Raw genomic sequence first — 25,949 nt, 5'->3', positions numbered from 1 at the left:
ACATTTTGCTATACTAATTATTTGAGTTATTTATTTGACAGCTCAGTGATTCGAATGATAACAGAAGGTGCAAAATAATCAAGAATTCGTTAAATCCGCAACAATATTAATCACAATTGTAAGGTAGTAAAAACAATTTGCAAATAAAGAATTATAAAATAGTAAATACAACTGTTTTGCGGGGCAGTGTGGACCCGGGGAAGTCGGGCGTGTGCGTCGCAAATAAAAAGAAAGCATAGAAAAGAATTAGGGCGAGTAATAACAAATGTATTCACGTTATAAACAATATAAATCGCAGCTTTATTTATTATCAAAAAGGGAATTGCTTCACAAACAAATTCGAATTCAATGTTCTTAAAATTGTTAATTACACATTCGTGCACGGCAAATGTTAGTAATATGACGACCGCAAATGGTTGGATAAATTACAATTCAAAAATAGAAATATTGGTGGCTGATTGCCAGACAATTGCCAAGTGCAAATTCTAATGTTAAAATCGCAATTATTAAGAAGAATCACAATAGCAAAGTGCGATTATAGCGTAAATTATATGCACAACCTATGAAAAGATACGTAATATGATAACTCACCTGTGAGATAGCTGCTGGCTCGTTGACGTTCCAAAATAAAAAGAAAAACCAAGACCGCGAACAAGTCCGCGGCACCCGCCGATAGCTAACTTTCGTTGAGTTTTTCCCCTTCAAAGTTAGCTTTCGGCTGGTGTTAGCCGTTACCGGTAATAATAATAAAAACTAATGTGCGTGTTAGGGTGGTCCGAAATATTTAGGCTGGTGGCCTAAACATGCCGGCCCCCTTGCGGCGAGCAATTTGAAATTGGGTGAGTGCACCAGCAACCTTCCCAAGGCGGGATAAACTTAACTAAAATTAAAAAGTATGGTACGTATGTATAGGCGGATCGTCAGCACGCTCTCCGGCGGACATCCGTGCTCGCAGTAATGCAGCCTCGCTGAACTGTGGATGAAAAAGAAAAGCGTTAGTATTCAAGTACGTGGGGTTGCTTGGTTTAAAATGCACCTTGTGGTATAGTTTACGGTTTTATAGTGGGTGGGCTCCGGAAACGACGAGGCCGAATATTGTGGCTTGGGTGAGGAGCCCGCCGACAGTCGACGCGGGTGTGCCGCCGACCATAATATTGGCGTAGACGTCGGCACCCAAAGTGAGCAACACTGGCGACGATCGGTAAAACGCCGGATCGGCCAGCTTCATGAACTGGAATGGGGCCGCTACCGACGGGTCCAGATTTGCCGTGGGGTTTAACCTGGCATAGTTTGCTATTACGGTGGCTTGGGTCGTGATCTTTCCCGCGACCCCATACTTTCCTCGAAGAACGATGGTGCACCTCGACAGACGTGCGGTATTGTTACGCTCCAGGTGTAGATCCTTGCACAAATTGGCATCGATAATGCTGGTGGGAGCGCAGGCATCTAACAGGGCGCGGACCAGGTGTAAACGGCCTCCTGCCTCAATTCGGACTATGGCTGTCGGCGCGATGGCGATCAATGCTCGAGTTATAGTCGGTGCCGCTAAATTATCCCGGAGTCGACCACTTCTGAAGCCAGCTGGGGTTGTTGTTTGGCGCGCGAGGGTGGTTGTGGTACCCTCCTTGCGTGGTTGATACGGGGCCGCTCTGCCAGTAGAGAGTCGGGTCGAGCGGAACGGACGTGGCTCCGCGCCGCCCCGGCGCCCACTGGAATTGCGGTGCGATGGGCGGAAAGGACGGGTCTCCGCGCCATCCCCGTGTTCCATGTGTCGCTGATTGCTTTTCTGCTTCTCATGCTGAAGCAGCGGTCGGAAGGATCGTGCTTCTCCCCTGGCCGTTGGGGCGATGGCTAAGTCGGCTGCACCTCTCGTGAACTCTTCCATCTCCTTCTCCTCCTCTTCCACCTGTTGGGCCCACGATCGTGTGTCCTCGGTGATGTTGATCGATAGCACCTCGTCGCTTTCGTCGTCGTCGCGCTCTTCGCAAGGGATCGGGCGTGGCCGTGCTTGCTCGTCCTCCATGTGAAGCGTAGTGTGGTGTGGTTCACGGCAGCGGTGGCAACGGTCGTTGCTAGGGCATATCTCTAACCGATGGAACGGCGATAGGCAATTGGGGCAGTGCCGGTGTATAAGGACGGCCCGGAGGCGTTCTTCTGCCGACATTCCCCTGTACCGCGGGCATAGTCGTATGCCGTGGTTCTTCTGGCACAACCGGCAGGAGACGGTGAAGGAGTCAACGCGTTGCTCCGTCTTGGTGCGTTTGACCGAGAAACCCGTCATTCTGGAACGGGAACTTGTTATTATTTGTTTTGCATTTTAAGGGAGTTGGGTGGCGTATGGGCGGAGAGTAGAGGCTTAATTGGTCGAGCTTGTGGTTGGCGTACTCGGGATAAAGGGTTGTGTGGAACGAATAATCTTATTAAGTTATTCTGTCGATGTAATGATGGGTTTGCCTAATACAGGCAATATGCGGTAATATACGCTACATTTGTGTAGCAGATGGTATCACGAGTTACCCGTGTATTTTCACGGCTCCTTGTAGTTGCCCTACAAAAATTTGGTCACAAAACTCACCCACGCCGATACAAATGTGGCTGTGAATATAACCTATGAATCCCTGTAAAATGACTAGTCAAATGACGTCGTGCATATAAATGTGCGACAAATGTAAAGAGGCCTTTACTCGCTGTCTGGGAACACTCTTTGTGTTGATTTGGGCCATGTTGTGTGAGAATCACAAATTGTGGTGTGTTTGTTGATTCCAACACAACCCTGGCGGGAATAGCCTACACTAACGAGTGTGGCAATTTGTAGAGCTGTCAGCTGTTCACTCTTCCAATCGTTGGAATGAGACCGCTGTGCGGTGCTGCCCATTGCAATGTATTGATACATAATGGTCATGTCATGAAAGTATTTAGGGACAGCTTGCGTCTGAGTCCTGACGCGACATTAAATTTAAGTCTGTTCTAAAAAGTTTAATTTCTCCCTTATTGGTAACATCGAAAGCATAGATGACACTACTTTATTCCTGCTGGGATTTCAAGCAAAAAAGGGACTGACGAAAGTCTGTCGAAACTTCAATACACAAACAAAGCAATTTCTGTCATGAAAGCGAGACCACTATTGAGTGTGACATGTTTAAAATGTAAAACACAAACAAAATCATGCACAGATAAACCGCGAAAATTATTTCGGTCTCGAGTGGTTAACCCCCCTTTTTTTTCAAGCAGGCTGATTTTGATTGTGTTTTTATGCCCAAATTTTCAAACTAAAAACTTTTCTCAAAAAAAAGAAAGAAGCAAAAAGACGGCCGAATGTCAGGAAAACTATCGAAATACAACCTGGCGCGTGTGTTTTCAGTGAAACCAGGCTGTATCTTCAGGGTTTTCGTTAGTTGATTTTTTTGTTCGGTTATTAACACTCGAATTTGTTGGATCCCGCGGATCCGAGTTGTAATACTCTTTGGATCGCGCGCAATGTGCTTACTGCGTAAGAACCGAAAAAAGCAAATGTCATCGGGTGGCAACCTGATTTCGTTCATTCAAAATGACATTCATTCATGGAAATGAGTATAGATACATTTTGAATGAATTTTTACTATGAAGAAAGACTTGTAATGGGTAAGTATAAGTATGCCAGTATCGTTCCCTTTTTTATAATTTTACAAATTTACTAAATTTTTATTCTTTTATTTCATTTCAGGTACTCTTTTTGTTTCATTTCAGGTACACAGCTACAACTTCTTGAAATGTTGGATACAAATACAAACACGTTGCGAATGGGAAGTCAAACAAAAGGCGGCGTAATTTTTTTTTTTTTTTTGCTTGTGCTGTTGCTTTTTACATAACTTCTGAAAACGTCTCAAAGCACCACTACTCACAAATTGGAAGCTTGCAAAATTTGAATCAAGCTCATCACCCAGTATCCTTACCACCGAAAATTTAGAGGAAATGGGTATTGGAACGCTTGACTCAGAGGAGAGCTCTTCTTCAGCGACTTCTTCCATTGCATTAGTGTTAAGTGCTAGTGCGGATGAAAACAAACGGCACAACACCGAATTTAGATGCACGAAAAGTGTGTCACAATCGTATCACATCCTATCGACCAATGGACAACACTTTAGATAGTACGCTTAACAGTGATATGTCAAGTAACACCTTAATAGGTAGTCCCAGTATAGATCACCATGATGCCGCTAATTGTAATACAAATCAACAAAGTAATAATGTTAAAACAATCGTATGCGATTACCAAAACTTTGAAAGTAAAGAATCTCTATCGCAACAACAGGTTCAATTTAAACATGGTGATAATGTATTGACACAAAATAATAGAAAGGTAGCTATACTAGGCATAGGTGCGGGCATAGCCAGCAGTGGTTCGTTAAGCGTAACAACCGCCCCACAAGTACACAACGCCAATTCACCTTCAGTTGGCAGGAGTATTCGAAGTCATCTAGCAAGAACATTAGCGGCACAGGCCAATAGGGACATGATCGTGTGGGTGGTAGACAGGGTCCTTTGCAAAGCATTTCATCGCCTTTGGATATCGCTGCTTTTGGAACGCGCGATATGGATATGTCGGTGCATGTCGGTGAACGTATTTTGCCAGAAAAAGCTATAAGTTTGGTAGACATGGTTGGAACACATTAATTTGGGGTTACTTTCCAGAGGGAATAATTTGGTGGAAATATCGACAATTAGATCCACGTACTTGTGTTGCCATTTGCGGAAATGGTATGGAGGAGAATCGTAATAATTCGTATCCACAAAATGCTACGTTTGCATAGCCATCTGGTTTGGTATTGATTGTACCAAAAAAATGTACTGTTTGGAAAAGGCTTTTAGGATCGGGGGCTAGAGTAATGGAGATAAAAATCAATTCGCAAAAACATCTCGCTTGACCGTGGTGCGACCAGCCTGGGTTTATGCTGCTGGTGAGACGCGATGAGGTGCAATTTCGTGCAACGACCGATAACTTTTCGCGTGAGCATAAATTGAAAACGTTTGCAGGTCAAAAGATTTGTTTCTTTGGTTCCCCCGCGGATGAACATCAACATATTGGGGATGTTTTGATCAGTAATGGAGGCATGCCGGCAGAGTTGGACGATCCCGACTGCTCGCATGTCGTCATGCCTAATACTGGTGGCTATTTTCTCGAAGCCATAACCACCACTTGTAATTCTCCCAAACCCAATCCTCCAACTAACCCACATTCAGATCCACCAACTACTAAACTCATCCCAAAATCTGATACATGTGACCATAAGCCACCAACATATGTTGGAGAAGAAAGGACATTTCTTGCAGGCAAGACCGCAACCGAAATTCTTAAGACTGAAGAAGTAATGACAAATGAGACTGATGTTGCTAAATCAATAACAGAACCTGATGATCGTCAAACCAAACAACAACAACAACATCGTCAAATGGATGTCGATGAAGCGCACACCAATGACAAAGCAATTGAATCTGATGGAAATGCGGACGATTACTACTTTGATGAGCGTTTAGTAATCGACTACGATCGTAATACAGAGTTACAGCTTGGTTCACCACTACCAGACGGTGTTGATATAGATGAAGCCGATGAAATAATTATCGCAGACACAAAGGAACATTTACAATCTTTATGATTTTGTTTAATATTTGTATAGTTAGCTAATCTGTTTAATACTCTTATTGATTAATTTTAATTTTATTATTTTCTTCACAATTCAGCATGCGACAATGGAATGGAAATTAAAATGCGCTAGGACCTTGAAGAAGAAAGTAAAACTGATTAAGCGGATGTATTATGACAGCGACGAAGGTCGTATTATTCCGAAAATATGTATGTGCAAGTTATACTATGAAGATGGGGGCGAATGGTAGATACTCGCGAAGTGTTCGTATTGCTTAAACAGGGTTATACCGATTTAATCGATCGTCTTCATAAGCAAATACCAGAAATTACATCCGATGGGCGTAGTTTACAAATGGTTGTCTGCTCGGCTACACTTCATGCATTTGAAGTGAAAAAGATGGCTGATTGTTTAATGCATTTTCCTACATGGGATGATCTTAAGGGTGAAGATGCTGTGCCAGAAACTGTACACCACGTTGTGTGTATGGTCGACCCTCAACAAGATACCACTTAGCATAATCTAGGACAACATACGCACCGATGGTGTACATGCTCGTGATACTGTACAACCACAAACTCCTACACCAGAAACATTATCAGAAGGTGTTAAAATACTTAAAGGCGAATATTGCATATCTGCAGTTGACCAACATAAAATGGATCGTGCCATTATCTTTTGTCGCACCTAATTAGATTGTGACAATTTGGAAAAATATTTTAAATCGCGTGGTGGCGATTGATGTTGTTGTGGTGGCGATTGATGCTGTTGTGGCGGTTGTTGTTGTATCTACCAGTTCTACCCGAAGACAAGCAACCCGATGATTGGAATTAATTTATGATGGTAAGTAGGTAGTAACGATAGCTAAAATCACCTTAATTTCAAAATCAGTTAATTTAACAGGTGGAACAACGTTGACAAACCAACTACCTCAAATGCTACTACAGCCAAACCACAGGAACGTGCGGAACCTGCGCACCACATGACGGAGATTGATACGCCAAACGGATTTAAAGGTATGATGGTAAACTATATTACGTTAAGGTAATAAAATATTAGCAGCCCAATTCCCTTCTCCCATTCCTCGTATTCTAAATAAAAATTCCTTGTGAGTTTTCTTTTACGTCTCCCTTTCCTCCTATTCTGAACAATGTTCGAAAAGGAGGAAACCAGTTATGGGAGAAGAGTAGGTATTATGAATGTGAGGGAGAGGGATATTTCCTTGCCATCATAGGAGTTTTTCCACTAGTTAAAGGGAATGCATCAAAATAGTTAAAGGAAATTGGTTCTTTTAAGAAAGAACACTTAATTGTACAAATGTGTGCTAAAATATGTATTTGCATTGTACCACAATATTCTCACTGTTAATACAACCTCATCAACAACCACAATATTCTTTATTTTAAGTCGAAAAGTATCATAAGCAACGGAAGAGCTCTTTGTATACTTGATGTAGCCATCCAGAAATTGCGCAAGGATTTTAAGAAGGCTTAATTAGATTTTTGTATATGGCGAAGGGCGAACTCAACTCGACATGGCCGCCAGAAATTTGCTTTGCAGAATGGGAGCAGGCCTCTCCGGCGGATTTGTGTTATCCCGCCGTCTCTTCTTATGCTCCTCAGTTGATGTAGCTGTGGCACCAATTCATTACTCATTTAACATGAAATGCAATAATGTGCGTGGTTTACACCTTATTTCTTAATTTTAAACAAATTAGCAACAATCATTAGACCTTACAAATTTTTTTTTTTTTTTTTTAAACAAAATAAGAAATGCACAATGAGATTTCAATTGACAAAACAGCTGACTTCGAAAATTCGAAATTCCTATTCCCCAGTTTTTCTTCTCCCTAGGAGAAAAGAATTGGAGGAATTTTTCCGCGGGAATATTTAGAATTGGTATGTAGGTGTTTTAAGACAAAATCATGATTATTGATTCACTGGTATTCTGTGGCAGATAGCGGATCTGCGGTAGGGTTCTGTTGGCCTCGTTCGGGGTGAACGAGAGCGGGTTTAAGTGGGTTGTTGACTTCGTTCGGGATGAACGAGAGCTGGGTTAAGCGGGTTGTAGGCCTCGTTCAGGGTGAACGAGAGCTGGGTTATACGGGTTGTTGGTTATAACGGTTGGGAGTTACAAGTCTCCCTCACCCAATTAGGACCAATTTCGTGATTGGTCTGGTGGTTTGTCCTCTTGCCGTATCAAGTTCGACGACTCGAACTCGGTTATCGGGGCCATAATGGAGGTTGGCTATCCGACCTAGTCTCCATGCGTTGGGGGGCAGATTGTCCTCTTTAATGACGACTAAGTCCCCCTGTTTGAGATTCGATTGTGGATGCTTCCACTTAACGCGCTTCTTCAGTTCGGTGAGGTACTCCGTTTTCCACCGCTTGCAGAAGGTTTGATGCAGCGCCTTAAGTTTTTCCCATCGATTGACGAGTGCAGCGCGATTCTCGCTGACGTCAATCTCGGGTGGCGCTAGTAGGTGGCCCCCGACTAGGAAGTGCCCGGGGGTGAGTGGCTCCAGGTTGGACGGGTCATTGGAAGATGGGCTTAGGGGTCGGGAGGGTCCGGGGGCTAAGATACTTGGCTTGGATATCATAAGTGGTTTCAGGCTCTGGATCAGGGACTGATATCAGTCTTAGACCGGCCATAGTGACGAATGTCACGCGTGATTAGTTATCACGTCCTGCACGAGGTGCCCCTGCTTCTACTGATAATGGCGGATCTAGAGAGGACAACTCGATAAAACCCGCACCCCTTGAGTCATTGTGCCGAGCTCAGGGGAGGGAGAGTCAAGATCGGTACACAACGGTGACGAACTGGACTGTTTAAGGACTTTGATTTCACTTTACATTTTGACTTGATGACATTGGGCTGGTAGATGCGGTATTCTGCCACTTTAGTAGGTCGGGGTGAAACCCTACCAAAATGGCTGGTAGGCTAATGCTGCACCTGCCCACGTCCCGTTAAAACCGTTGCGGGCCTCAAGGTACGTTCCGGCTCCGTCGCCGTTAAGTTGGTGGTGTAGGTGCGGTTGAAGATTTTCCCGCTTCGCGTCCGGTCTGGCTCTGAACGCATTACTCATAAGGTAATGCGTCAACCCTCGCGTGGCCTCCCTGCGTAGCATAGATAACCACGAGATCGTTAAAGGGCGACTACACAATCGGCTCCGGATAGTGGCCTTGAGGGGGGACTTTTTAGAATGGACAATACTAATACGAATCCGCCAAGGATGGGGTGCGGAAGAAGAGCGCTTTTGATGGAAATCCGTCAAATCAATCTTCAGCACTCTAAGGCGGCTTCCGCAAATTTGTTGCTCTGCCTTGAAAAAGGCGGAGTGGATATAGTCCTTGTCCAGGAGCCGTGGCTGAGTAGTAACGGCAGTAAGATTTCTGGATTAAGGACTGGAAAATTCAACACCTTGGTGCATGCGGAGGCAAGTAGGCCTAGATCCTGTGTGCTTGATAAAAAAGAGATTAAAGCTTTTATTCTCTCTAATTTCAGCAATGCTGACGTAACCACGGTCTGCCTCGAGCGAGGAAGTAATGAAATGTGGGTGGTCTCAGCGTACATGCCCCACGGGGACGTAGTGGGACCACCACCTGCGATACTGGGTGAAATCACCGCTGAAGCAAGGCGGAGAGGTGTTGGCGTGATCATCGGTGCCGATGCAAATGCCCATCATAGCATTTGGGGAAGCTCGGATACCAACACTAGAGGTGAGTCTTTATTTACTTTTATTGTAGATGAGGGACTTTGTATATGTAATAGGGGAAATGACCCGACTTTTATTACTGCGTTAAGGGAGGAGGTCCTGGACCTCACCCTGGTTAGTAGAGAACTGGAAGGTCGGATATCTGGATGGAGGGTTCTCAACGAGCACTCCTTCTCTGATCACCGATATATTCAGTTCTCAGTGAACGAAGAACGTCCCGGTAAAATATCTTTTAGGAACCCTAAAAGTACTAACTGGGACTTGTATTGTAGGAAGCTGGGAGAGCTACTGCCTGCGGTGCCTATCATTAGTTCGGGCCTGTCCGAATCTGAGATAGACGTTCTGGTGGAAAACTTCACCTCGGCAAGCAATAGCGCCTTTCAGCTGTCCTGCCCATTGAAAAATTACAGGGGGAAGGGCAAGCCGCCCTGGTGGTCGGATTCTCTTGACGACCTAAGAGCGTCCAGTCGGCGGCTCTTCAACAGAGCCAGGAGGAGTAAATTACCCTCGGACTGGGAGCTCTATAAGGTGAGTCTGGGGATTTATAAATATGAAATAAGGATAGCCAAGCGAGTTGCATGGCGAAGCTTCTGCGAAAACGTAGAAGGCTGCAATGAATCCGCGAGATTTAGAAAAATACTCTCTAGGAACCCCGCTCCTCTGGGGTATCTGAGAGATGATGGTGGGGACTGGTCGATGAGTAGCGAGGAGTCCCTAAGGCTTTTACTGGACAATCATTTTCCCGATGTCCCAGTTGCGCAGGGATCTTCGCCTGCATGGTCGGCGGTCGTTGGCCATGCAGAAGTGTCTGCCATTCCAATACGGGAAAGTCAGATAACCTGGGCTATAGGGTCGTTCAAGCCCTATAAGTCTCCGGGCCCGGATGGAATCATTCCTGCGCAGCTTCAAAGGTCTTTGGGGATTTCCTGCCGCTGGTTGGCCATCATATATACTAACTGCCTCAGGCTTAACTATATCCCGAAGTCTTGGCACACGGTTAGGGTTATTTTCATTCCGAAGGCCGGCAGAAGCTCTCATGTATCACCTAAGGATTTCAGGCCAATCAGTCTCTCGTCGTTTCTTCTTAAGACGTTTGAGCGGTTGATTGACCTGTACCTACGGGAAAGGATACCTCGGGGGTTACTGTCGGCTTCACAACATGCGTACTGCAAGGGCAGATCGACGGAAACGGCTCTCCATTCGATTGTAAAGCAAATAGAGGGGTCCCTAGAACACAAAGAGTATGCTCTGGGTGCCTTTCTAGACATCGAGGGAGCTTTTAACAATGTCTTACCGGGGTCAATCGAAAGAGCTCTGGTGGGTTTAGGAGTCGAGGCGGCTCTGGTTGAATTTATTAGCAAACTTCTATGCGGCAGAATTGTCGCAGCGGAGTGGGGAGGGGCCATAATTATGAGGAAGGTGTGCAGGGGCACGCCACAGGGGGGTGTCCTATCTCCTCTCCTCTGGGTTGTGGTAGTCAACGAGCTTCTTGTGGAGCTGGAAGCCAATGGTTGTCGGGTGGTTGCCTATGCAGATGACCTCGCTATCCTAGTCAGAGGCAAATTTCTGGGCGCCCTGCGCGATGTTCTTCAGGGCTACCTGGATACTGTGGCTAGGTGGGCTGAATCATGTGGATTGGCGGTCAACCCGGGAAAAACGGAATTGGTCCTTTTCACAAGAAGATATAAGGTGCCCGATTTCAGAACTCCCTCGATTGCAGGGGTACCGTTGGTACTTTCTGATAGGGTTAAATATTTGGGGATTGTTTTGGACAAGAAACTGTCCTGGAGACCCAATGCGGAAGATCGGGCCAGGAAGGCCGCCATTGCCTTGTACTGCTGCAGAGGAGCTATCGGAAAGAGATGGGGACTCTCGCCAAGAATAGTACACTGGCTTTATGAGATGGTGGTCAAACCGATTCTGCTATATGGGGTGCTGGTCTGGTGGATAGCACTGGACACGGCGAGCACCTCCAAAATGTTAGTGTCAGTGCAACGGACGGCGCTGATCGGTATCAGTGGCGCTCTCAGAACAACGCCTACCTTGGCACTGAACGTCATGCTGAACATATACCCAGTAGATATTGCGGGAAAGGCGGCCGCGGCAAGGTCGTTGGTCAGGCTTCGTGATATGGGATATAGACTTTCTGACCGCGGACACTCTAGCCTTCTTACCAGTTTCGACTTCATCCCGGACAGAACGGACTACTGTATGCCGATAACAGCTCCCTATACAACCTTCACCCCAGTTATTCCAGAGAGAGAGGATTGGGGAAGAGGAATTATCTGGGGCATGGGACCGGTTAACTTGTTCACGGATGGTTCAAAGCTGGATGGAAAGGTTGGTGGGGGGTCTTTTGTCAAGAGCTAAATTTAAGCCGCAAGTTTAAGTTGGCTGATCACTGCAGTGTATTCCAAGCGGAAATTGCTGCGATTAAGGATGCGGTGGATGGAATGCTATCCAGTGCTACCACGGTTAGGGAATTTAACATCTACTCTGATAGCCAATCGGCTATCAAGGCCTTGAGCTCAACTACAGTGCGATCGAGGGTGGTCTGGGAGTGCCTGACCTCGCTTGCGATTGCATCGAATTATTTTACAATTAAGATTATCTGGGTCCCGGGCCATAGTGATATCCCGGGTAACTGTCAAGCGGATCTCTTAGCCCGCATCGGTACAACTGAACCGGATGAAGATGGCTGTAGGGACTTCGGGATCCCGCTGGCCACCTGTGGATTGCTCCTCCATAGCTGGGCCTCGAATCAGCTCAGCAAACGTTGGGCGGATACCACGTCTTGCAGGGTAGCAAGATCTTTCTGGCCGAAAGTGGATGGCAGGAGGTCTGCTGAAATAATTGGGTTCACTAAGGCTCACCTATCAATGGTCATTGGGGTTTTGACAGGGCACTGTCCCATGGGTATCCATGCGGTACGTCTCAATATACTGGAAACTCCATCCTGCTGCAGCTGTATGGAGGATGATGAGGTGGAATCACCAAATCACTTTATGCTTGATTGTCCAGCTTTTGCCAGAATTAGGCGAAAGTACTTCGGTCGCGACTCACTTGGATCTCCCGAGGATATATCCAAAGTTGAGATCGGTATCATTCGGAGCTTTATCGTTGCTACCCAACGATTCTCTAAGTAGCTGGATCTAGGTCACCGTTATTTTTGGTGTATGTGGTATCACAACGGACCTTCGTGTTGTCCAAGTGAGCTATCCTTATCAGGGCAGCTACCACCTAACCTATCCTATCCTTAGGGGTCGGGAGTTGAGACAGGATTCAATCCTACACAGGAGGGTGCTAAACTCCTCTAGAGTAAATTTATGATCCAATGCGATCTTTTTGAAATGGGTTTTGAAACTCTTGACTCCCGCTTCCCACAGTCCGCCCATATGAGGAGCAGCTGCTGGTATGAAATGCCATGTAAGGGTTTGGTGGGCATATTTAGAGAGGGTTTGGTTGCGCGCATCAACGAGGAATGCCTTGACCTCTGAGCGGAGAGCCCTCGACGCACCAACAAAGTTCGTTCCGTTGTCGGAATAGAGGTTTTTCGGGCATCCTCGTCTGGAGACAAACCGACTAAATGCTGCTAGAAACGCGGCGGTGCTGAGGTCGCTAGTCGCCTCTAAGTGGATCGCCTTAGTCGCAAAGCAGACGAATAGGCAGACGTAACCCTTAGACATGCGGCATCCTCGTCCGCTGTAAGACTTTATGTCAAACGGTCCTGCGAAATCCACCCCAGTGTTGGTAAATGCCCTGCTAAAGGTAGTGCGTTCCGCAGGGAGGGTTCCCATGAGTTGCGTCGGGGAACGTTTGCGGAATAGCGTACAGGCCTTGCAGTTGTGTATGATGGATCGGATCATGTTTTTGACCCGAGGTATCCAATACTGCGTGCGTAGGAGCCGCAGCATTAGTTGGTTTCCGCCATGTATGGAAATGGTGTGGACAAACTGGACCAGGAGACGGGTGAGTCGGCAGGCGTAAGGGAGGATTATCGGGTGACGCTCGTCGACGGGAACGTTCCTGGATGCGTTGAGGCGACCCCCCACCCGAAGGACATTATCTTCGTCGATAAAGGGGTTTAGAGAGAGAATCTCGCTTTTGGTCGCGATGGGTTTCCTAGTTCTCAGAGAGCTTATTTCTTCGGCATAGTGGTTGGTTTGGGATATCCTTATGAGGCGGCTAGTCGTAGCCTTGATTTCGTCGGGAGAGATCTGGTGAGACTCTGCTTTAAAGGACATTTTAGTTTTTGGACGTGTTCTATTCGAGAATCGTATAATGTAGGAGATTACCCGCAACGCTCTTGATAGATCGGAAAACCGATCAAGAATATCCTCGCTATTGTTGATGTTCGTTGCTACATGCACTTGTACTCGTTTTTCTTCGATGTTTGTGTGGTACTCCTGTTCGCCTTGAGATGGCCATTTTGCTTTGCCTTCTTGCAGCCAAGAAGGTCCCTGCCACCACAAAGAGTTGTCGACTAGGTCCGTGGCTGGAAGTCCTCTGCTGGCTAAGTCCGCTGGATTTGATGCGGACTCGACATGATGCCATGCTTTAGTTCCGACCTTCTCGACGATTTTCGTTACCCTGTGAGCTACAAATGTTGACCAGGAACACGGGGGTTTTCGAATCCATGCGAGGACGATGGTCGAATCTGTCCATAGGTGCATGTTAAATGTGCCTAAGTTCAGGTTCTCCATCACATTTTCCAAAGTTTCAGCCAGAAAGACGGCACCGCATAACTCCAATCTTGGTAGTGAAATTGTTTTTACTGGTGCCACCCTCGTTTTCGCCATGAGTAGACTAACGTATGCCCTATCGTTGATCTTAGCTCGCACGTAAACCGTAGCCGCGTAGGCTTTTTCGGACGCGTCACAGAAGCCGTGAATTTCTATATCGTTGGTTGGGGTGAAGTGCACCCACCGAGGTATACGAATCCGGTTAATGGCGGGGTACTCCTGCATAAAGGTTTGCCACCGATCTAAAGTGATTGTGGATACCGGTTCATCCCAATCCGTCCCCTCCAGCCAAATGTTCTGCATTAATATCTTAGCTACGATGATAACTGGAGCAAGCCAGCCTAACGGGTCGAAGAGTTTGGCGATAGCCGATAGGATCGCCCTTTTTGTTAAGATGTCTTGGTTTTCGATTGGTTTCGCTGTGAAATAGAAATAGTCGGAATGCGCGTTCCAACGGATGCCTAGGGTTTTTACCATGCTCGCGTCCTCGAATTCCAGAAAGTCTTCCGTAAGCCTGTGAGGTTTGGGTATGCCCTGTAGTATCCTACTGCAGTTAGATGTCCACTTTCGCAGAGGGAATCCTGCTGACTTTAATGCAGCTGTGATTTCATCGCGGGCCGCGATTGCTGCCTCGATGCTATGTCCCCCTGCAAGGACGTCATCGACGTACATACTGTTTCGCAAGAAATGCGCTGCGGTTGGCAGAGACGCCTCGACGTCATCAGCAAGTTGATGTAGGGTTCTGATCGCTAGATAGGGGGCACAGTTTACCCCAAAGGTTACCGTGTTGAGCTCAAACACGCTGACAGGGTCCTCTGCTTTGAGTCGAAAAACTATTCTTTGGTATTGGGTTTGATTTTCCTTTACCCAAATTTGCCTGTACATCTTCTCAATGTCGCTGTTGAAGACGTACTTGTAGAATCTCCATCGGAGGAGCAGTATTGTTAAGTCGGATTGAAGTACTGGGCCGGTGTGTAGAACATCGTTCAGGCTTGTGCCATTGGATGTCGGGCATGACGCGTTGAACACGACCCTCACTTTAGTCGTTGTACTCTCCTCTTTGATAACCGCATGATGCGGCAAGAAGTAACAATCAGATGATTGTGGTGGCACTACGGTGTGCACCTTAGACATATGCCCTAACGTGACGTATTCTGTCAGTACCCTATTGTATTCCGTCTGTAGGGCCGGTGTCTTGGCTAGGCGTGTCTCGTTCCGATAGAACTGAGAGCAGACGCTCTTAAGAGATGGGCCCAAACAGAGCGTTTTTGGGAAGTCTTGTTTGAATGGAAGGGCGACGGTGTATCTTCCATCTGAATTCCTTTCCGTTGTGTTTTTATATAGTGCCTCGCAATAGGCATTATCTTCGGTCAGAGCCTTTTTTGTAGGTACGTTTTCAAGTTCCCAGAAAGCGGCTAACTGTTTGTCTAGGCTAATCTCATTGAAAAAGGATACCCGCGTATTGGTTGGGTGAGGTGCATCTGCACGACCGGTTAAAATCCAACCGAAGACGGTTTCTTGGGCGAGAAGCGTATTTAGGACGTTCTTCCGTATACCTTTTAGTATGATCTGGGGATAAATATCGCCTCCCAGTATGAGGTCGACTGGTTCATTAATGAAGAACCTCTTATCCGCCAGAATCAGATCAGGGAATGCTTGCCGAGTCGTTGCGCTCACTTGGCAAGTCGGAAGGTCCCCTGTTAATTGAGGCAGGACTAGGGCCACTGTATGGATGCTTACTAAGGGGTCTGTAAGCGAACCTAAGTTAATTGAGCATGATTCCTTTACCTGTGCAGATGGTGTATTATTTATTCCTGACACCTGCACATGCAAACGTTTGGACGGAAGGTTTATTCGCTTCTTTAGTCTTTCAGTTATGAAAGAGCATTCGGACCCAGAGTCTATCAGCGCTCTGGCGGAAAATTTCACCCCGTTATAGATTATACGAACCCGCGCTGTTCCTAATAACACCCCTTTAGTGGTGTTAGCATGACACGAAGAGACGTTATTAGTATTATCTTGTCTTTTTTCAGACTCCATCCTTGCCCTAGCCTGCTGTGAGGTTGAAGGTGAATTGTCGGTGGCGTTTTGAGTCCACCTTTGAGGAGTTGTCTTTTGTTGTGCTGTCGGAAGATGGAGCAAGGTGTTGTGCCTTGCGTGGCACGTGCTGCAATTGAATTGGCTAGTGCATCGTGTCACGGTGTGTCCACCCGACAGACAATTCAGACAATAACTATTGTTTTTGATAAAATCGATTTTGCCTGACGTGGACAACCTACGGAATTTTTGGCAATTTCGTAATTTGTGCTCCGTACTGTTGCACATCTTACATGCCGACTTTGGTACGCTGGCTTGGTAAACCCCAAGTTTCGTAGCATTTTCCCTAGAATTCGAATTCTGACTTTTGGGTGCTTTTGTTGTTTTATTACCCCTAAGATCGGAAACCGTCTCTAATGTCTGGAAGCGATTGGACAGGAATTTGTCCATATCCTCCCATTTCGGAATATCTGTTTTTCGTTCTACGGTCTGTTCCCAAAGAGCCAGTGTAGATTCAGGGAGTTTTGTGGAGCATAAGTAAGTTATAATTGCATCCCAATTTGTGATGTCAATATTATGACATTGTAGCGCAGAAATGCAATTGTTTATCTCCCGTTGCAGTTTTTTGATTGAGGTTCCACACTCCTGTTCGACTGCCGTCAGATTAAATAAAAGTTTTAGTTGTGTGTTGACGAGGATACGTTTATTTTCGTACCTGTCGCTTATATTTTTCCAGGCGGTTGCAAAACCCTCGTTTGTTAATGAGCACCTGCCCACTATTTCTTTTGCCTCCCCTTGAGTTTTTTGTTTTAGATAATATAATTTCTCGACATCTTTCAGATCAGTATTGTGGATGTATATCGCGGTGAACATATCTCTAAAAGCTGGCCAGAAGAGGTAGTCGCCTTTAAATACATCGGTGTCACAAGGCGGCAGCCGCATTTTATGTCCACGGCGCGAAGAGTCGTCATCCTTTGCTTCATCTTTCGCCGGCTGTGGGGTGATAGCTTCGGCTTCAGCCGCCACAGCAGACATGCATTGTAGGTAGCATGCGAAGCAACTTTTGTTCTTTCTTCTTAGGGAGCTGAGTTCCTCTTTGGACAGCTCAGGATTGCTGAGAAGACCTTCATATGTGGATTTGGTCTTCTTCCATAGTGCCTTTAGCTCCTCTTGCAGTAGTGCAAGGGTGTGCTTGTTCCGGGATTCGGCCGGGGCAGAGTTGAAGTCTTGTTCAAACTCCACTATGGAATCAGCCAATCTAATATAAGTCTCCATTGATTTTATTAATTTTAATATTTTGTCTCTTTGAAGGTGTCGAGCTCGGAGGTAAACGACTTAGTGGCTTTGGTGTAAATGCAACCACAACAAAAAATTATAAGAGTGTTTTGTTTTTTTTGTTTTTTAACGTATTCCAGCTATCAATCCTGCTGTGATTGCGCTGTATAAGTAAAAGCTTTAAGATCACACGAATTCTAGTCTGATTGAATGTGTTAATACAGATAGCAATCTTATGTGAATAGTGATAAGCAAAAATTTAATCAAATGTAAATTTTGCCGTGAATGTACTGTGGCCAGTGATATGAACCACTTATAGAGATCCTCACGAGGATTTTGTAAACCACAGATAGAAATCCTGACGAGGATTTAATGTGTATACAGTGATATGGAAATAAACACAAATAGAAATCCTGACGAGGATTTAGTGTGGATAAAGTGATGTAAATATAGTGATATGCAGCACAGATAGAAATCCTGAAAGGTTCTAGTGTGTACAAAGTGACAGCAAACACAGATAGAAATCCTGACGAGGATTTAATGTGTCTACAGTGATGTGCAATGCAGAGAAGAAAATTCGTCTGCAAATATTTAATGTGTCTAAACGGGTGTGTTAGACACAGATAGAAATATTCTCCAAAAAATTTGGCGTGTTTAAAAAAGATTAAAAACGCAGATGGTAATCCCAATGTGGATATAATGTGTAATGTTTGAACCACAGATGGAAATCCCGATGAGGATTTAATGTGTATACAAGTGAAAGTGAAACACAGATAGAAATCCTGACGAGGATTTAATGTGTGTACAAAACGGTGTTATGTGAACGTGGATGAGTATCGCCGAGTAGCCAACCAGGGTATCTTTCCCAATATAAATAAGAAAATAAATGTGTTTCTCCAACTTAATGTGGACAACTGCACTTTTAATTATTTATTATAAAAACGCTGAAAAACATACAGCTATATAATATAAAAATGATCAGTATAAAATTGTGTCTGTGACCAATTGTGATGAGCCACTAGCCACCCAACGTAGTGATACTTTTTGGCTTTTGGTTATATTTCAGCTTGCAAACTGATTACTAAAGTGACTTCTGTGATAGGCAAGCTAAGGCTATCAACCAAGTGAAAATATGGTTCCTGACTAGGGAGTTTTGTCAACGACTGTGACGACGAGGGGTACAATACAGTGCAGTGATGAATGTGAAAAAAAACTAAAAAAAATTCACTGCCTGTCTGCCTTGAGCGGTGTCGAGTAACCCTTACCACTGGTGGGGGGAATTACCCGATCGTCAAAAGGCGTTGTGTGCTTAAACAACACGAAATCTAACAATTTCACTTGCTTTGCCTCTTTTTGTAACTATCACGGAGTTCACTTTTACGTAAAACACGTAAATTAAATTAAAAAAAAAAAAAACTATGTGCAATACCAAGCAACCACGTACCTTGTGTTTTCGATGTGATGCGAATGGACTGTATGAGTGATAATGGACTGTATGATGTGATAGTAATATTATGATGATGTGATCCCGATGTATGTGATGTTGATTAGTGGACTGTTTGATGTGATGATTTTATGGCAGTATGTGTGTTGTGTGATAGCGAGTTGCCAAAAATGTTGTGCTAGTTGGTTTTGTTTCGCTGATTACTTTTTCCAATTTAACACTTTTATAAATAATTTCTCTTGGTTTGCTAATATTTTTCAATTATTCCGCTGCGCTGATTCTGGGGTAAATCACCTATGTTGTCTTCAAATTTTTGATTTTCTCGGCGCGTAAGGACCAAATGTTTTGCGGGGCAGTGTGGACCCGGGGAAGTCGGGCGTGTGCGTCGCAAATAAAAAGAAAGCAAAGAAAAGAATTAGGGCGAGTAATAACAAATGTATTCACGTTATAAACAATATAAATCGCAGCTTTATTTATTATCAAAAAGGGAATTGCTTCACAAACAAATTCGAATTCAATGTTCTTAAAATTGTTAATTACACATTCGTGCACGGCAAATGTTAGTAATATGACGACCGCAAATGGTTGGATAAATTACAATTCAAAAATAGAAATATTGGTGGCTGATTGCCAGACAATTGCCAAGTGCAAATTCTAATGTTAAAATCGCAATTATTAAGAAGAATCACAATAGCAAAGTGCGATTATAGCGTAAATTATATGCACAACCTATGAAAAGATACGTAATATGATAACTCACCTGTGAGATAGCTGCTGGCTCGTTGACGTTCCAAAATAAAAAGAAAAACCAAGACCGCGAACAAGTCCGCGGCACCCGCCGATAGCTAACTTTCGTTGAGTTTTTCCCCTTCAAAGTTAGCTTTCGGCTGGTGTTAGCCGTTACCGGTAATAATAATAAAAACTAATGTGCGTGTTAGGGTGGTCCGAAATATTTAGGCTGGTGGCCTAAACAACAACTCTGTAATGATGCTGTTGGCGTGGTCTTCAAATGGTTTCTTGTGGATGTTGGCTTTAGGAGAGGACAAAACTGAATTCAAATCGCATCGTAATCTGCCAATCAATCCACGTGGACGTAGTGTGTCAGGGAGATAAAGTTGACATTCCGAGTATTAGAATACCTTAGAGTTGGGCCTAGGCAGCACTATCACCATGGTGGACGTACCATTCCACGAGCTGCTAAAAATTTGGTCCAATGACCCGAGTAGCTGAATTTTTTTGTTTTCTGTCTAGAAGTTATTTACCTATCACGTGCATGCATAAATTTTGCAAACGCTCAAAATTTAAACTTTTCTTATCATTTTCCTGGCATAAAAACAATTTAGACTGTCAATTTAAATCGCATAGTTTTGTCAAATGTTTGGCTAAATTATTGCAATGCTGGAAAGTTCCAGTGGAATATTAGTTTAGGCACTGTATAAAAGTGCACTATGTGGGGTATGTGCACAAGGGAAATGACTTAACTTTAGTAAATAAAAAGGCGCGACAACTTTCGATTTTGTATAGGTATAAAATTATAAACTTTAATATTTATTATTTAATTATTTAGTTTAACACTTTTTCGTATAATAAATTAGAGGCGCTTGTATAGTTAGGCTGATGGCGAACAACTAACTTAAAAGCGGTCCAATGCATTCAGTTGGATCGCTTACTTTTTAACTGAAGGAGAGAGAAAAACGGTAAGTGTATAAATAGGTAAATAGGAAAATATGTAAGCATTTCTTAAATCTGCATATTTTAGGCAAACGGTAGCTTACTAAATCGATACAGGGTGAATGTAAAATATGAGTATGAGTATGTGATTTTATATAATGTAAATATTTCTGAATGGTAAGTATTTCAAATAAGGGTAAGTATTTCTGAAATGTCTATATATAATTAAAAAGGGTAGGTATATATTACAAATTTAAGGTAAGTATTAAGATGTAAGGATTATATATATTAATATTGTACGTGTATGCATATGTACATTTGACTCATGTCTTCAAGAGGCACCTAAACTCGCATATTGACTTGAAATCCACGGCCGTGACAATTAGGTTAGATTGAACTGGTCGGTCCGTGAGGACCTTACATAAACTGAATTAGTTCATAGTGTTACCAGAAGCTTGATAACCGACCAAACTGTCTACAGCCCTTTCTTTTTAATGATAAGAGTAAATTTGTTAGTCATGATTAATTGCTGCTTGATTGTCAGTATATAAGTTGATGCAGTTTAAATTATTTTCTTCCAGTGTTTCACTGCTTTGCTGTTTCTACTTACGCATGAAGAAACCTACAGTGATCTGGCAGATTGTAGGATCTGTTTACTTTGAAACCGTCACTGCACACGCGTATCGCCTCGTCTGCTATATTTGCACCCTTGTGCTAACCATCCACCTTTATTGTCACTCTAAGAGCACCTTCGAAGCGCAAGTACGGTATGAGGAAGTTTTTTGGTCTTGTAACTGATGACGTTATAGTACTTTGGCCATATGGTCTGCGCTCAAGCTGCCCCTAACCACTGAGCTTCGTTGCAGTTGTTAACGCTATGTTCTTCGCCACCAGATCTACAGGAGGATTGTGCAGAATGGCATACAGTGTAGCCTTTTGGATTGTTTTCAGAGCTCCCTCTTTAATCTTTTGAGATAGACGCATATAGACTTTATGTCGAATATTCTAGATTAAACTCGAGTCGCGGTGAGACGCGTATGGCAATACTTTCGCTTTTACATTCCTGACATCTACTTATAATAGATTCCTTTTTCCGTTTCATTCATTTTGAGTGATTCGTAGGTATAAATTAAAAATAGAGTACGGTGAGCTACATGAAGCACCTTAAGATACTCTTAGTTCTTAAAAATAATTTGGGTGAGCACCAGTAGCCTTTGATAGCATGGAAAGGAGGTTCTTATCTCTGCCAAACGATGTTGACCAACACCACTAGCTCCGTTAGGATGGGGAAAGACCTCTCCGAGCCATTCGAAACCGACTGGGGCTTCAAAAAAGGCAACCCCTTTCGTGCAGTTTCTTTATCACAATGCTGCAGAAAATAATGATATTGATATTATTGGCCTTAACAAATGTGCAAAAAAGTGGTAGGAATCAGACGGAGAATAACTCTAACCAACAAGTAGGCAATGGAAAAGTGAAGTTCTCTCGCGACGAACAAAAATCACGCTCTACAACTCGCTTACAAACTGATGTATGGCTTGGACTCATGAACGGTGTCGAGAAAAGATGAGACTCTTGGAGTGTTCGAGACAAAAGTTCTCCGAAAAATTCATGGTCCTATGATGATGATGGACGACAAAGAACTTTTACAAATTTTTACTGAAGTATCAGTTGAAGTATTTTTCCGAACAAAAAAAAATCTGCGACAAAATTTTGACTTTTACCACTCGTGGCAATCAACTCCTTTTCAATGATTGGTTCACTATTGCCTGATATTGAAGTACTTCATAAGTACTCTAATGTAGCACGAAAGGATGGAAGTATCCTACGATTTTTGTATAACAGTGAAAGTAACACAAATTCAAAAGCGGAGTTGGCAGTAAATTGCGCAACAGGGAGTGTGAACAGAATAGCGGGAGCAATGTCAGTAATTACGTCAATAAAAAAGAATTACGCGACAATGCGTTGCAACAAAATAATTTAACGCTACAATAAAAATTAAATGCAATTCTAGAGGCGAACAATTTACTTACACTCTCTTTGTTGAGTTCATAAAATGGTAACTTAGTATTGTTGTTGTTTTTGTGGACTTTATTTTACGCTATTTTCATTAAAAAATTGGCATGACGCTTGAAGCATGATACAAATATTACAAAGTAAAACCGGTGAGAGTCAAATGACATTTAAAAAAACGTTAAAATTCTCGCGGCTCTCATATTTTGGTATTTTATTTTGATTTTGTTTTCATTACAATAAAATTAACATAAACAAACATTAAATTTTTATTGTATTATATTAAATACTTCTACGTTAAGCTCAAAATTTGGTATGATAACCCCCGAATTCTTAATCTTTGGAGTGTAGTTATTTTGGTGTGAAAGCCATCATAACGGTGGGAAAGTCATCAAACTTCTACCACCCTCGTCCTGAAATATAGGAAACATTGCTCTCGTTGCTGAACGACAACAACGGAGGGAGCTTCATTCCACGGCGGGTTGAAAGGCTTAGAGGAGGAACTTAGTTTTGTCCGGCAGCTTCATGCCTCTGCGAATGTATACTGGAATCAACAAAGGAAAACTATCCTGCAAACTAAACATTTATATGCCTTGTCTCTTCAAATTTTTCACATCACAGGACTTGGCACTGATTTAATGTACATACGGCCACATTGTTCACGACGTGGACCTTGAACATAACACAACAACTGGACAGCCACTTCGATGTTATAACGTTACTACTGTGGAGCCCTAACAACTTTTGGTTGTTACGTTCAAACACAGTCTCTGCTTCAATACAAATGCATTCGAAATTGCCTACAATGCACAAAGATTTCATCAAAATCCTAAAATAGCTGCAACGGAGAAAGTTGCAGGGCTAACATATTTCCCACTTAGAACTGCCACGGATTATCTTCTTAAGACGTCTGAGCACCTGTCCCAAAATATAATTGATTGATGTAGTTGCGCCTCCAAGGTAGATAAGAAGACAACTGCACAAGCCTTATGACGAGATATGGTGTAGTATGATCCAGAGCAACACGAACGCAGAGTGTGTGATTTCCTTCAAACTCAGGCTCGCGTCTTTGCAGATATCGCCGAAGAAGAATACACACTTCCAAAGGATATGCACGTTAATCTACCCCAGCTTCGATCTCTATGTATGGCCCCAGTCTGATGTATAGCACAAATCATGTATTCGTCTGTAATGTGTAAAAAAAATGTGTAATAGTAACTTCTTTTTGGTAAAACCATATTGAAACTGCTCGATTCCTTGGACCTCCTGTAGGGGATTTTATTTAAAGTTTCTTGAGTGTTCTTGCCTATTAATCTAGGCGAGGGATTTTTACAACAAAAATAAGAACCATTCATTGATGGACGGGAAAAAGACTACGCTGCCTAATTCTGTAGATGATGAACATATGTGCGCTGCTCTCTGCATGTCATCAAAACAAAAGCGGTATGTCCCTCTTAACGCAAAAGTGGGGGAAAAAGGTCTCGAAAAAGTTCAGCCTACACAAATTAATATCCACCAATTGGACTAGGTGAATCGTCCAGTTGCGAAGACCTGTAACACCTCTAATGGTGTACGAAGGTAACCTGGATGCTATATGAGCAAATTATGTCCATGCAAGGTTAAATCGTACAAATTTAAAGAAAATAAAGCTAATTATAAAACCGAACTAAAAAAAATGCATACCATATGTTCCATCTATTTTATTTTTATTTTTTATAGGACATTTGTAAAAGTCAAATATGCTAAAACTTGTGTGTGTATCCTTTGATTTGGCATTTCCAAAAAGTTTTTGAGAGAGATTAAAATTTTTTTTTAAAAATCAAAAATACATTATGGCGGCCGAGAAGAGAGAATGGTTTTACATTCCTATATTTTTTCATGGCTTGTAGCACTGCCAGTTGAGCTTTCGTTTTTGTTGCTACTGTTTTTATTCATTACTTTGGTGTAAAGCTTTTATTTACTTAATTTTTGTTTTGCGTGACCTCTCTTCAAAGGAACTCATGCCGAATAAATCTATATATATAAAATTCAAATTATGTATGTATGTATGTATGTTGGTATAGATCGAGTTGCGTCCTAAACGGATCAACCGATCACAACCAAATTTGCACAGCCCACTAGAAACCTTCCAAGGATGGTCATGGGCTACAAATTGTTATTGATATATAAAAGGGGCGTGTCACCTCCCATGCAAAATGAATATTTGGTACTACATAACTCTGAGGTATTCATGCTGGTACATTGAAATTCAGTAAGGAGTTATATGAGGTAAACCCGTAACACCCCAAGAAAATGTGAGGTGGGGAGAAGTGGGCGCCTCCCATATAAATGGAACTTATCATACTCCATATCTGTGGATGCAGTAATGGTATGATAATGAAAATTGGTAAGGAGCTATATGAGGTTAAGTCCTGACACCTCCAGTAAAATGTTGAATTGGGGGAAAAGGGGCGTGGAATCTTCTTAAAATTGGATTTTTCAGAACTATTGCTGCCGTACAAACTTAGTTTATTATAACAGCTAAAGTTTGATTACAGAGTTGTTTGGCTGTTATTCCTTTTGGATGTTTAGTAATCTTCCGCCGTTAAAATTTTTTGTTAACTTCAGTCTGTCCACATCTTCTATCTATATATGTATAAAGTTAAAATTATGAAAATTTGTATGTAGGTTTAAATCGCGTTGCACCCTAAACGGATCGGCCGATCACAAATAAGTTTGTATCACCCACTAGGAGCCTTACAAAGATGGTCACAGGCTAAACATAACTTCAATATAAAAATTGGAGTGGCACCTACCATACAAATGGAATGTTTGATACAGCATAACTCTGCAAGTATTCATGCAAGAACATTCAAATCCAGTAAAGAGTTAAATTGGATCAATCCCTAACACCAAACAAAATAAGGGGTGAGTGAGAAGGGTCGTGGCACCTCCCATACAAATAGAATAATGAAAATTGGTAGGGAGCCATATGACGTTAAGTCCTAACAGCACCAGTAATATATGGAATTGAAAAAAAAAAAAAAAAAGAAGACAAATGGGACTTTCAGAACTATGGCTGCCTTAAAAACTTAGGTTACTTCAACAAGTAAAGTTTGATTGCAGAGTTGGGTTTGGCCCGGAAAAAAACATTTCTGTTTAATTTGATTTTAATTGATGAAAGAGCAAACAGAGAAATCACTATGGCAGTTGATTTCTCAGATACCGCGGATACCCTTTGTGTGGTGGACGTAAAACTCCGCATTTAAATGACCACTGTCTGCAAACATCTGATACACCGATGTGCAACATAAGCAAACGGTCAGGCCAAAGTGAGGGTGTGCGATGTGTGCACCATGACTCATAAACAGCCGCTGCAAGTTTTAGATTAAACCCCTAAGAATTTAAGGTATAATGACCATCCCAAAGGTGGTGCTTTCCTGTTATTT

The 25,949-nt window shown here is 43.1% G+C and overlaps 2 protein-coding genes across 2 annotated transcripts in view; one reads left to right on the top strand and one right to left on the bottom strand.

The window, feature by feature from the left end:
- The window catches only part of side-VIII (sidestep VIII), a 930,757-nt gene that overhangs the window by 278,490 nt on the left and 626,318 nt on the right, over positions 1-25,949 (bottom strand).
- Positions 4,929-6,146, top strand: LOC137247275 (uncharacterized). The gene is made up of 2 exons (XM_067778372.1): positions 4,929-5,656; positions 5,722-6,146. The coding sequence occupies exon 1, from the start codon at positions 4,929-4,931 to the stop codon at positions 5,634-5,636; it is 708 nt and encodes a 235-aa protein (XP_067634473.1). The 3' UTR covers positions 5,637-5,656; positions 5,722-6,146.

The sequence above is a fragment of the Eurosta solidaginis genome, chromosome 3 (genome assembly GCF_040869045.1).
Source record: "Eurosta solidaginis isolate ZX-2024a chromosome 3, ASM4086904v1, whole genome shotgun sequence".
In the NCBI taxonomy this organism is placed as follows: Eukaryota; Metazoa; Arthropoda; class Insecta; order Diptera; family Tephritidae; genus Eurosta; species Eurosta solidaginis.
The sequence above is the reverse complement of the archived record's forward strand: the minus strand, read 5'-3'. Positions and strand labels throughout refer to the sequence as shown.

What these genes read in the sequence shown, in the direction of transcription:
- LOC137247275 (XM_067778372.1), top strand. Translation starts at nt 4,929, where the DNA reads ATGCTGCTGGTGAGACGCGATGAGGTGCAATTTCGTGCAACGACCGAT.